We start from the raw sequence: 12,826 nt of genomic DNA, 5'->3' as shown, positions 1-12,826 counted from the left end.
TGTAATCTTAAACTGCTGACATACATCTTTCATCAAATTGCTGTTAAGATTAGCACCATTATCCGTGATGATCACCTTTGGGATTCCAAATCTACAGATGATATGGGAGTGAACAAAATCTACCACTGCCTTCTTGGTTACCGACTTGAAAGTTTTAGCTTTAACCCACTTAGTGAAATAGTCGATGGTCACCAGAATGAACTTATGACCGTTGGTAGCTGCCGGCTCAATAGGTCCAATGACATCCATGCCCCAGGAAACAAATGGCCATGGCGCTGACATTGTATGCAATTCTGTCGGCGGAAAATGAATCAAATCTACGTGTATCTGACACTGATGGCATTTTCGCACGAAATTGATACAATCACGCTCTATAGTGAGCCAATAGTACCCTGCTCGAAGAATCTTCTTTGCCAATACATATTCGCTCATATGTGGCCCACAAACTCCAACATGTACCTCTGTCATAACTGTCGTGGCTTGACTGGCATCTATACATCTCAGGAATCCCAAATCTGGGGTTCTTTTGTACAACACTCATCCACTGAGGAAGAATCCACTTGACAATCGCCGAATGGCTCTTTTTTTTTATCTTCGGTGGCCTGCTCCGGGTATATCCCCATCCTGAGGTACTCCTTGACGTCATAAAACCATGGCTCGCCATCCTCTTCTTCCCCTATCATGTTGCAATAAGCATGCTGATCACGAACCTGGATGTGCAACGGGTCAACATGAATTTTGTCTGGGTGGTGAAACATCGATGCTAAAGTGGCCAATGCATCGGCAACCTCATTGTGAACTCTTGGGATGTGTCTGAACTCCACTGATTGAAATCGCTTGCTCAGATCGTGCAAACATTGTCAATATGGTATGAGCTTCAAATCCCGTGTTTCCCATTCACCCTGAATCTGATGCACCAGGAGGTCCGAGTCTCCCAAGACCAAAACGTCCTGGACATCCATGTCTGCAGCTAGTCGAAGACCCAAAATGCATGCCTCATACTCAGCCATATTGTTGGTACAATAGAAACGCAGCTGAGCTGTAACAGGATAATGACGTCCTGTTTCAGAAATAAGTACTGCTCCTATTCCAACTCCCTTCGCATTTGTGGCTCCATCAAAGAAAAACTTCTAACCTGGTTCCTCAGATAATTCCAACTCATCTATATGCATCACTTCCTCGTCAGAAAAATACGTCCTCAACTGCTCGTATTCTTCATCAACAGGATTCTCAGCCAAGTGATCGGCCAGTGCTTGGGCTTTCATGGCCGTCCTCGTCACATAGACGATGTCAAACTCCGTGAGTAATATTTGCCATTTAGCTAACCTCCTTGTGGGCATAGGCTTCTAGAAAATATACTTTAGTGGATCTTAGCATGAAATGAGATAAGTAGTATATGAGGACAAATAATGCTTCAATTTCTGGGTCACCCAAGTTAGGGCGCAACATTTCTTCTCGAGTTGAGTGTACTTAACCTCATATACTGTAAACTTTTTGCTGAGATTATAGATGGCTTGCTCCTTCCTTCCTATAATGTCGTGTTGCCCCAACACGCAACCAAACAAATTCTCCAGGACCGTTAGATAAAGAATTAACGGTCTTCCCCGCTCAGGTGGAACCAACACAGGTGGATTTGATAAATATCTTTTGATCTGGTCAAATGCCTCCTAACATTTTGCCGTCCATTCTATCGCAGCATCTTTCTTCAGTAGCCGAAAAATGGGTTCATAGGTTGTTGTGAGTTGTGCAATAAACCTGCTGATGTAATTCAACCTTCCCAACAGACTCATTACTTCTGTCGTGTTCTTTGGCGGTGGCAAATCTTGGATAGATTTGATCTTCGACGGGTCCAGTTCAATACCTCGTCGACTGACGATGAATCCCAACAGCTTTCCAGATGGAACTCCAAATGTACATTTGGCCGGGTTGAGCTTAATATCGTAACTTCGAAGCCTTTGTAAAAACTTCCTTGAGTCGGCTACGTGGTTTTCCTGATGCTTGGATTTTATGATCACATCGTCCACGTACACCTCAATTTCTTTGTGGATCATGTCATGAAACACAGTAGTCATTGCTCTCATGTACGTTGCCCCAGCATTCTTCAAACCAAATGGCATTACCCGGTAGCCATAAGTTCCCCACGGTGTAATGAATGTCGTCTTTTCCGCATCTTCTTCATCCATCAGAATCTGATGATACCCAACATAGCAATCTACAAAAGATATGATCTCACGTCTGACACAATTGTCAATCAAGATATGGATGTTGGGTAAAGGAAAGTTGTCCTTTGGACTTGCCCTGTTCAGATTGCGGTAATCAACACACACCCTGATCTTCCCATCTTTCTTCGGCACCGGCACCACATTAGCCAACCAATCAGGATATCGAGTGACACGAATAACCTTTGCTTGCAGCTGCTTGGTTACTTCCTCTTTAATCTTCACACTCATATCCGTCTTGAACTTCCTCAATTTCTGCTCGACGGGAGGGTATGTCGGGTCAGTGGGCAATTTATGAACCATTAAATCTGTGTTTAACCCCGGCATGTCATCATACGACCATGCAAAAACATCTTTGAACTCAATAAGTGTTTTGATTAATTCTTCCCTGATATTTGGTGCAATGTGGATGCTTATTTTAGTTTCCCTGATATCGACTGCATCCCCTAAATTGATGGCTTCTGTGTCATTTAAGTTGGGCCTGGATTTCTCTTCAAACTGGCTTAACTCTCTGTTTATCTCTTCGAAGGCTTCATCCTCATCGTATTCCGATTCATTATCATAATCGACCTCTTGTATAGTTAGTTTGGAATCAGATTGATCTTTTAGACTAGGTTGAATATCCGTTGTGCATGCCATATCATTAGAACCAGTATGAAAAGAACTGTTCAGAAAGAGAAAGAAGAAAACAGTATTAAGGTTGTAGTCTAGGAAGTAGCTGAGTATTGTCTTATGTCATAACTTTGGGGGACTAGTTTGGTAAGGATACTATTTTGCTTTTGCTTGGTATCATGCCTCTTGATTTCATGTTGTTCTTATTTTTCATATATATATATATGTATGTATTTCTTTCATATTGTTCTGTGACTATGGAAAGTGAAGGCGAACTAGAGAGTGTGCTATTTATTATTTACATCATTTACTAATATTGTTTCCTTTTGTTCTTTTGTCCTTTTGTCTTATTGAGCCGAGGGTCTTTCGGAAACAGCCTCTCTACTCCTCCGGGGTAGGGGTAAGGTCTGCATACACACTACCCTCTCAGACCCCACTAGTGGGATTACACTGGGTTGTTGTTGTTGTTGTTGTTGTTGTAAACTGCGGGATAACAAAGTTTCACACTTTTGCAGAATACAAAGATAAAACAAAAACTGGATTACAACTCTGAATAATCCCAAAACACAAGAAAGAAAATCCAAAGCCTACTACCAAGACTCCCTCCGGGTAGGAAGATGAGTAGATGTCCAATTGTTGACCTTGGCCTTAGGACCCGCAAACTGTATGTCTGCCTTACTGGAACCCTCTCCAGCTTCTATCATGTTGACATCAGCGAACATCCTTTCAAAGCCCTCATTCAAATCTCTATCTGGCCCGATCAGGGGTCCGAGAATTTCCGGGACCGGCAACGTTCTGAACCCTGCTCTGACAAATGATATGGACAGGCGTGGGATTGGCTTAGGAAGGACCCAGACTCTTTTTTTCAACTGGCGGGCCCGCTTTACATCCGCTGCGGTAGGCTTGAATCCCAGCCCAAAAGTATCCAGGTTCTTGGGCAAAGAAACTGGTTGGACCATTCCCTGCAGATCAATCCCCAAACCTTTTTCTTGGTACAAACCCGTTGTTCAACATCTCCGAGGCTATCATGAAGGTTGCAGCTGCGATTCTGGGAAGTGGAAGGCCCCCACCCTCAGGAATTTTGTCTACTAAGACTGCGTCAAAAACCTGATAAACCCATGGGCCCTTGTCATCGTCGGTTTCTATGAAAGGCACAATGTCATCACTGACGGTATGTGTGCCGTCATCCCCGTGTACCACAATCTCTTGTCTATTCCATTCAAATTTAACCATCTGATGCAGTGTAGAAGGCACTGCTTTGGCTGCGTGGATCCAGGGTTGTCCCAACAAAAGATTATACGACACTGCCACATCTATCACTTGAAATTCCATGGTGAACTCGACCGGACCAATTGTCAATTCCAGTATGATATCACCCACTGTGTCAATACCGCCCCCATTAAAACCTCGGAAGCAGACGCTGTTCTTGTGGATCCTATCATCAGCAACCTTCAGTTTGTTCAAAGTGGACAAAGGACAGATATTGACACTTGACCCAATATCAATTAGTACTCGAGTGACCACCGATTCTTCGCATTTCACCGTCAGGTAAAGTGCTCTGTTGTGTTTTGTACCCTCTATCGGTAATTCATCGTCAGAGAATGTCACTCGATTTACTTCGAAGATTTTGTGCGCTATTTTCTCCAAATGGTTCACTGAGAGCTTGTCCGGGGCATGGTCTTCATTCAAAATCTTCATTAATGCCTGACAATGATCGTTTGGATGGATCAACAAGGATAGCAACAAGATCTAGGCTGGGGTCCTCCTTAACTGCTCTACAATGGAGTAGTCATGTGCCTTCATCTTCTTTAAAAACTCTTCTGCTTCTTCCTCCGTTACTGGCTTCTTTATTGTTACAGGATTGGCCATTCTCAATTCTGCGGGAACAAAACATCTTCCCGAACGAGTTAACCCCTGGGCCTCGTATACTTCTTCCACAACCTCATTCCCCTTATGCATCACTGTCACTTGACTGTAGCTCCATGGCACAGCTTTCTCATTTGTTATCGGCAACTGCATTACTGGCCTGATAACAACTGGTTCTACGTGGACCCCCTTCACCACCAACACTAGTGTGCTTGATACTCCCTGCAGCACTACCTTGACTGATTCTGGCTTCTTCGTAGCAACAGACGAACCTTTCCCCACTACCACAAATGGCTTTTCATCTTCTTTTCCCAACTGTACCACTACCTTTCTACTGGTCGACTTTTCGTTTGGACTGGCACGAATCAACATTACCGTTTGTGAGGGTGTTTTAGGTTTCCCTCCTTCGTGCACTAGTTCGATCATGTGGGCCTCATGGTGCATCGGTAACAGGTTTTCATTGATGTTGGGTGCCTCTGGTGCCTGAGCCTCGATCCTATTTGTGTCAATAAGATATTGTACGGCAGTCTTCAACTTCGAACACTTCTCAGTATCATGCCCGGGAGCCCCCGAACAATATTCACAGCTTACTGAGTGGTCCAGATTTTTGGGAAGGGGATTTGGCAATTTGGGTTCAACAGGACTTAATAGGCCTAACTGCCTCAACTTGTGGAACAAAGTAGTATAGGTTTCTCCCAGCAGAGTGAATGTTCTCGACCTCTGCACCCTCTCGTTCCTGAAAGCCTAATTTCCGCGGAAGCTTGGCCCTAAAGGATTCCTGTAGGCCCTTGGTTGTGAGTATGTGCTTTGCGGAGGTGGGTATGTGTTTTGTGGAGGTGGATATATATGTTGGGGAGCCGGTGCACGCCATTGCGGGCGAACCGGAGGCTAGGTGTAAGTTTTGGCGTGATGGACGGAGAAATGTGGCTCTTGTGGTGGATAATAGGGTTGTGGAGGGTTGTATGGAGTGTGTGGATAATTTGGGTAATGGGGTCTGGGTTGGTAGCGAGGGAAGGGCCTCTGGATTTGGACCAAGTACCTGCTTCGACTGTTGCGACCTCCTCTCTCTTCTTTTCCCGAGCGCACCTCCCGTGCCACTTTGGATAGCCTGAGTTGTGGCCTTGGTCGCCGAATAACTCATTATCTTGTTGGACTTGAGTCCCTCTTCAACCATGCCACCCATTTTTAATACTTTATTGAAAGATTTACCAACTGACGTCACCAGGTGACCAAAGTAAGTTGGCTCCAACGTTTGTAAGAAGTAGTCCACCATTTCACCTTCCCTCATTGGTGGATCGACTCTTGCTGCTTGTTCTCTCGAACGGAATCCGAATTCCGTGAAGCTCTCTCCAGTCTTTTTCTCCAGTTTTAACAGTGTGAGACGGTCGGGGACGATCTCAAGGTTATACTGGAAATGACCTGCAAATGCTTGTGCTAGATCGTCCCAGGTATACCACCTGCTAGAATCCTGCCTCGTGTACCATTCTAATGCAGACCCGCTTAAACTTTGACCAAAATAAGCTAGCAGCAACTCATCCTTTCCACCTGCCCCTCTCATCTTACTGCAGAAACCTTGTAGATGCGCCATGGGATCACCATATCCCTCATATAGATCAAACTTTGGCATCTTAAAACCTGCCGGCAATTGAACATCGGGGAAGGGACACAGATATTTATAGGACACACTGACTTGGTTTGCCAATCCATGCATATTCCTGAAGGATTGCTCCAGGCTTTTCACTTTACGGAGAACTTCATCCTGCTCCGGATTCTTAGCTGGCCTCTCAGTTTCTGTCGGGAGCTGAAGGTGAGGGGTATAAGTGTATGGCTCGGGTGCTTTGAAGGTGAGTTCAGGAGGATAGTATTGATTGTCGTGAACCTGAAACACTAGTTCATCAGATGATTTTTTCAATGTGGCGGGTGGAGGTGCCACGAAAATAGGAACAGCTGGTGGAGGAGGGTTTTGTTTGGGTGGTGAAGCTTGGGGATTATAGGAAGTTTCCCTTGATAGTATTGGACAATGGGGAAGCTCGTTGATGGACCAGTGGAAGGGTAGGAGTAGGGGGAAGTATTGGTGGTGTTTGTCCCTTAGCCCAGGCTAGGTGCATCCCAGCTATCTCTTGTCTCAACCTGTCTACTTCCTCCTTCATCATTTGTATCTCCGTCTTTTCCTCCTCAACACTTTTGTCCGAACCAGACATACTTTCCGGAATGAGCCCTTTTGATCTTGTGTGGTAATGGTAATCTGCCAGAACGTTCTAACGAGCTAACTGTTTTGAAATCTCTTTCTCTGGTATAAACAACAAACTTGTTAGCATTAGAGTTTAACACATATTGCAATTTCACATTGGGGAATGCAATGTTCCTAGGTAGTTTAACCATTTCTAACATGTTTTTGCTTCGATTGCATGCGTCATCCCGGCTTACTCTTCCTTTTTATGTCCTTTTTTCATTTATTTTATTCACAATGCCTTTTTTTTCTTTTTAGTGATGGTCGAATCTTATGTGGATTGCCTACGTATCATATCCCCGTATGAATCAGGCCGGGCATAGTTCTGCCACAAGTAAAAATAAAGACACAATTTTTTTTTTATTTTATTACCAAAATATGCTATTACAAGCTACCCATTTGAAAAAAAAAGACAAACAAAATACAGACGCCACACTATTAACATTGTTTGATATGAAAAGAGAACAGAAAGGTAGACAACAGACTCTTAAAAACAACAAGTGCAGACTTGAACTAGGGATACATTAAGGCCTTGAATTTTGGTGCCCGCGAGGAATCGTTCGGCCTTTCCGCGGGCTTTGGTGTAAGGCCTCTTTGCAAGCTTTTTAATTCCTCCATGATCCGGTGGACATAACCCATGTCTGAGGCAAAAAGGGTATCACGGGGCATTTCCTCACAGGTTAGGCACCTCGTGGTGATGTAGTGCCTAATCTCATCGATCCTACCCCTGATTCTATCCCTTTCCATACAAAGCCGTTCTATTCGTTGATTCTTTAATCCCAATACTTGAGTGTTGTCAACGAGCCGATCTTGGAACCTCTCCATTTGTTCTTCCATTCGGGCTATTCAATCATAGCAGCGCTCCCTGTCCGTTCTAGCATCTCGGGCTTGTTTAAAGACCCGATCTCTGAGAGTGGAATTTGTTTCTCTTAATATTTCAATGCTCCCTTCATAATCCCTTCTCACTTGCCATAGGTGCTTTTTCCGCGTGGCTGCACCTTTTTCCCATCTGGACCGCATTCTTGCTATGCTAGCCTCGGATCTTTCCAAGTCCTTTCAGCTTTCAATGACCTGATTCCTTAACCCTGCTATCAGCCTTTTATCGAACCGGCTTCTCCGTTGGTTATCGGCATCTATTATCACTTGTCGGTTTTGAGCTCTAAGGGAGTCATTTTTTTTTGGGCTGATTTCTTTTTGTCCCCTTCATCGGTCGCGATCTGAATTTCTCTTTCAAACTGAAGATTTGTGACTTGCTGTTTCAACTTGCCTATTGTGGCCCTGTATTCTTCTTCTTTCGCCAACCAGTCCCAATGCTCTTGTGAGGACTTGGCAAACTCTTGAAGGTGAGGTCATTTAGCCGGCCTTCCAGATGACACTTCCCCTTTGTACCAAGCCTGATATCCGGGTGAAACTTCCCCTCTTGCCCGATTCAGTACACAAGTATTTGCCTCCAAGTATTGACATTGGCTCCAAATCTGGCGGACCCTTGGTTCAGGAAACTGGCCATCGGAACTGATCTCAGTCACTTGGGTGCTCAGGTCCTCATCTTTCGGCACTATCTGACAACTCCCAAGTTGCCTCAAAACCCGATACGGCGCATAAGGTTGAATGCTCTTAAGCCCCATCAAGAGAAAATGGGGCCTAGCTGCTGGCATATATATGATTTCTTCGATCGGTAACCATCCCAGTGTCCACTGTATTTGACTGGCGTTGAGGGTCTGAAAGTATGAGGTCCATGCCGAGACTCCTTCAGGTAAGCGGACCTCATTAATTCTGGTGTAGAACTCCTCTATGCAGGTTTTCTCAGAAGATCCATGGCTCAGGAACTGGGCTCGGTGACATAGGTGTTCAGTCATCCACATTTGCAATAACAAGTTACACCCTTCGAAAAAGTTCCCTCTGGCTTTGTAGGCCGTGAGAGCTCGGAAGACATCAGATACAATCATGGGCGCAAACGTGCTGTCATCTTGAGTGAGCAAAGTACTGACGACCCCAGCTACCTTTATGTCAATATTCTCGTCTTTTCTTAGGAACACTAAAAGCCCTAAGAAGGTTATCATGAAAGCAAACAGTCTATGTTCATCCCACTATCGACGGTTACTTTTGCTGCACAACTTGTTTTCTCGCTTGTCGAATCCTCCTACGTGGCCGTATCTTTGGTATATGAAGCTCAGAGTGCAAAAACCTTTCGCCAAGTCTGGGTTATGGATCGTTCTGACTATCTTTAACGAGTCCAAAAACCGGTGCACCGCTACGGCTCTTGGAGCAACCAGTTATTTACGCCTCAACGGAACCTCAGCACTGCCGATGTACCCGGCTATTTCCTCTAAAGTCGGGGTGAGTTCAAAGTCCGAGAAGTGGAAGACATTGTGCGCCGGGTCCCAGTAAGGGACCAGTGCCCTTATAATATCCCCTCGAGGCCTGATACCCAATAAACCCGTGAGACCTTTCAGATGTTTCTTGACTTCGTCTCGCCCTTCTTTGCCTAAATCATTCCACCATAGCCGCAACTGGAGAGGGATTTTATTCATGATTGAAAAAGGTTCATTTTGAGTCGTGCTCATCCTGCACATTTATTAATGTGATTAAACAAAAGAAAATTTATTTGACTCAAAACGATTTGACTATTTAACTCAAAACGATTTGATTATTTTTCATAAAAGAAAGACCCGATTTTCCGAACACGACCTTTCAGCACTTCAGGGACGAAGATTTTAAGGTTGTGTGAGTCAACCAATCAAAAATCCGAAAACAATGACAGAAGTGGCCGTTTATGTAAAGTCAGCCTTCCGGCATCCCTTTCGGGAACATTCGGCTATTTCTGACAAAAACGGCATCGCCCGACTCTATGACGATTTTAAAATTTGACATTTTTTATCTATTTTTGCAAAATGGGAGGTTGGACCCGACGAGGGTTGCCTACGTATCTCACGCCCTGTGAGAATCAAACCGGCGTAGTTCGCCCAACATAAAATAAACTTGTAAACAAGACTCCTTTCTTTTGTTTTTCAAATAAATCAAACTAAAAAAGACAATTTTTTTCATTTTTTCAAAATTTCGGCAGGGTTTTGACACTACTTGGACATTGGTTTTATTTTTCTAAAAATAAGTAGTTATCTACCTACACTGCTATTTTTCTTTTTCTCTTTTTCATAATTTTTCAAAAATTCTCGATTTCAGAAGCCGGTTAGCATGCAAATCTAAAGCAAATAAATATGCAAAATAAACAGGATGCAGCATGATGGTCTTTTTTCATTTCAGGTTGCTTGTCCTAGACGGACCCAACCCCTGTGTTGAGTCCCCTAAGTCAAATGCAACATGATGCAAATAAACGTTCCTACTAGGGATCCGGCATGAGGTTTTGTTATACTAGGTTTATCCTGGGTGTTTGTACTATACAGTGTACCTGAACGGACAACTCGAGTTGAGGAAGGAGCTCCTTTCCGGGAACCAAAAGGCCATCCGACTTAGAAACTTTCCGAGCCTCTTTTATTTCAGGATATGACACTAACAGAATAGGGGTCTCAACTAGTAAGCACATCCCCGGAGGTGAGAAGAGAAGGTTTCGGCATAGTTTATATGTACAGTTCAAATAATATCAAAGCGGTAAAAAAAGCATCATTTTGCACATTTAGGCCAAAACATGTAATAAGATCAAATAATAAATAAAGCCAAATATAACAATTCATCTAAGCTCGAATTCTGAACCCTGAACTAGAGATTCTGGGTTACGTCCCCAGCGGAGTCGCCAGAGCTGTCACACCTCCTTTTTCACCCGCGCTCGCAAGGCGCAGAGGGAGTTTTTCCAATTAAAGGACAATCGAAAGGGGATTTATTATTAAAATTCAGAGTCGCCACTTGGGAGATTTATGGTGTCCTAAGTCACCGGTTTAATCCCGAATCGAGGAAAAGAATGACTCTATTTAACAATTAGCGTACCAGAAATCTGGATAAGGAATTCTATTAACCCGGGAGAAGGTGTTAGGCATTTCCGAGTTTCGTGGTTCTAGCACGGTCGCTCAACTGTCATATTCGGCCTAATTATCTAATTTTTATACAATTATGAACCTATGTGCAAATTTTAACTTTTAACCGCTTTTATAATTATCATTATTTTAAAGAGAATTACAACATCGTGAAAACGTGTCTCGAACCACGTCATATCAATTCACCCGTGGTTGTTGACACATATCGACTTAGTTGAGATTTGGATTTGGATCACATAAATATGCACCCGAGTTTAGGGAGATAACATTATTAAATACGCTCCTAAAGATACTAACGCGTTATTATTTTGGGAAGTCCGCAAAATTCGTTAAACGGCATGTCCCGAAATCTAATTATTTAAAATAACCATCTATTGAGAACCCCATAATTTGCGTATTTTATTTGGCGAGGCTCGTCTTATTTATTATTTAAAGGGCAAACCTAAAAGCAACTACGATTCTCTACTTTATTTGTCTCTAAAAAAAGAAATCCTAATTTATTCACTAAGATTATCTAGAGCCATTATAATCGGGTTACATGAGATGCACCCCCGAAATTTAGAAATTAAGCATCACAACTACGTCACGGGAACCATACCCGTAATCACAATGATTTATTAATTGCACCTAATCAACGAAACTTGATTAATAACATCTATGAATTCAACCAAATCTACCTTTCATTAATTCATTAATCACTCTCACTATTCCAATGTACTAAATTAATAATGAGATGACAAAAGACAAAATACATTCACTGTAAAAGACAAAATACATTCAAGGAAACACAATTATGATTTAAAATAACCACTTAGCATGCTAGTTCAGAATGAAAAATGATAGGCATATATCGTTTAACATGAGATTTAATCATAATATTATATTCCAATAACTCAAAATTAAATCAGTTCATTTTTTTCATATTCCAAATAAAGACAGCAATTCAAACATAGCAATTCATTTACTAAGAATACATCAACACATAAACGATAATGTCAATCACGAGAACATTTCATAAAGTCATTCATTAGACGACAAATTTAGGAGACAAAATCGCAAGAAGAAAGGAAAAGAATTAGACCTTTCATCGATTAAAAATTACAACTTAGAATACTAACCGGAAATGACCACAACGGAACAGAAACTCGGACAACAACCTCGACGTATCGGATCTCGACGAACAACGACGATCTCAACGGAAACGGAAAACTCGAACCAAGATTGCCAACGACCTCGACGGGCTGTTGGTAGTGTGGTCGACGGACTGTTCTGCGTCGTTTAACGATGGTTAGAGATGAGCTGCTCAGTTGCTGGTGGGCGACGAGGCAGCGTGAGGCTGTTGTGCGTCATGACATAAAGCAGCAGCACTGTCGAAGAAGCTGCAGCAGCAGCTGTTCGTCTGGTGGGGGTCGCTGGTAGTGTCGTCGACGGGTGGTTTGGGTGGACGACGAGGGTCGTGACTAGTCGACGCAGCAATGCTGCTGCTCGTCAATGGCGTACCACGGTCACCGCTGTTGGTTAAGGATCTGTCCGGCGTGACAGTAGGTGGGGGACGTTGGCAGTGTCGTGGTTGTTTGGAAGTTCGCCGGTGAGGATGGAGTTTGGGCAGCGTAGGGTTTTCATTAGTGCCCTCTCTGAAATGAAGAAAAAGACGTGAGTAGTATCCACATTTTTGGTCTCCAAAGTCTCTCTCTTTCAAAATCTATCTCCCTTTAATTTTGTCCGTGTATTCTCTTTTTATCTCCAAAGTCTGAAGAGGTCCCCCATGTCCGTGTCTCTTATTGTGTCCGAAGAGTCGTGACTCTTCTAATGTCTAAAGAGTCATGGCTCTTGTAATGTCTGAAGAGTCGGTGTATTTATAAGTCTAGGTTTTAGGGTAGGTTAGTAGGTATTGAGCCTAAAAATGGGTCGTT

At 43.2% G+C, this 12,826-nt stretch overlaps 1 protein-coding gene across 2 annotated transcripts; it reads right to left on the bottom strand.

The window, feature by feature from the left end:
* Positions 1-3,144: 3,144 nt before the first annotated feature.
* LOC142164585 (uncharacterized) lies at positions 3,145-12,682 on the bottom strand. Of its 2 annotated transcripts, XM_075222540.1 has the most exons (3): positions 12,032-12,682; positions 10,334-10,434; positions 3,145-9,492 (listed from the first exon to the last, which is right to left on the bottom strand). In XM_075222540.1, the coding sequence occupies exon 3, from the start codon at positions 6,406-6,408 to the stop codon at positions 5,332-5,334; it is 1,077 nt and encodes a 358-aa protein (XP_075078641.1). In that variant the 5' UTR covers positions 6,409-9,492; positions 10,334-10,434; positions 12,032-12,682; the 3' UTR covers positions 3,145-5,331. The 2 variants fall into 2 exon arrangements, with proteins under 2 accessions (XP_075078641.1, XP_075078640.1); XM_075222539.1 differs by lacking the exon at positions 10,334-10,434 and having other exon boundaries at positions 12,032-12,681.
* Between the last annotated feature and the right edge of the window lie 144 nt (positions 12,683-12,826).

This window comes from Nicotiana tabacum, chromosome 10 (genome assembly GCF_000715075.1).
Source record: "Nicotiana tabacum cultivar K326 chromosome 10, ASM71507v2, whole genome shotgun sequence".
In the NCBI taxonomy this organism is placed as follows: domain Eukaryota; kingdom Viridiplantae; phylum Streptophyta; class Magnoliopsida; order Solanales; family Solanaceae; genus Nicotiana; species Nicotiana tabacum.
The sequence above is the reverse complement of the archived record's forward strand: the minus strand, read 5'-3'. Positions and strand labels throughout refer to the sequence as shown.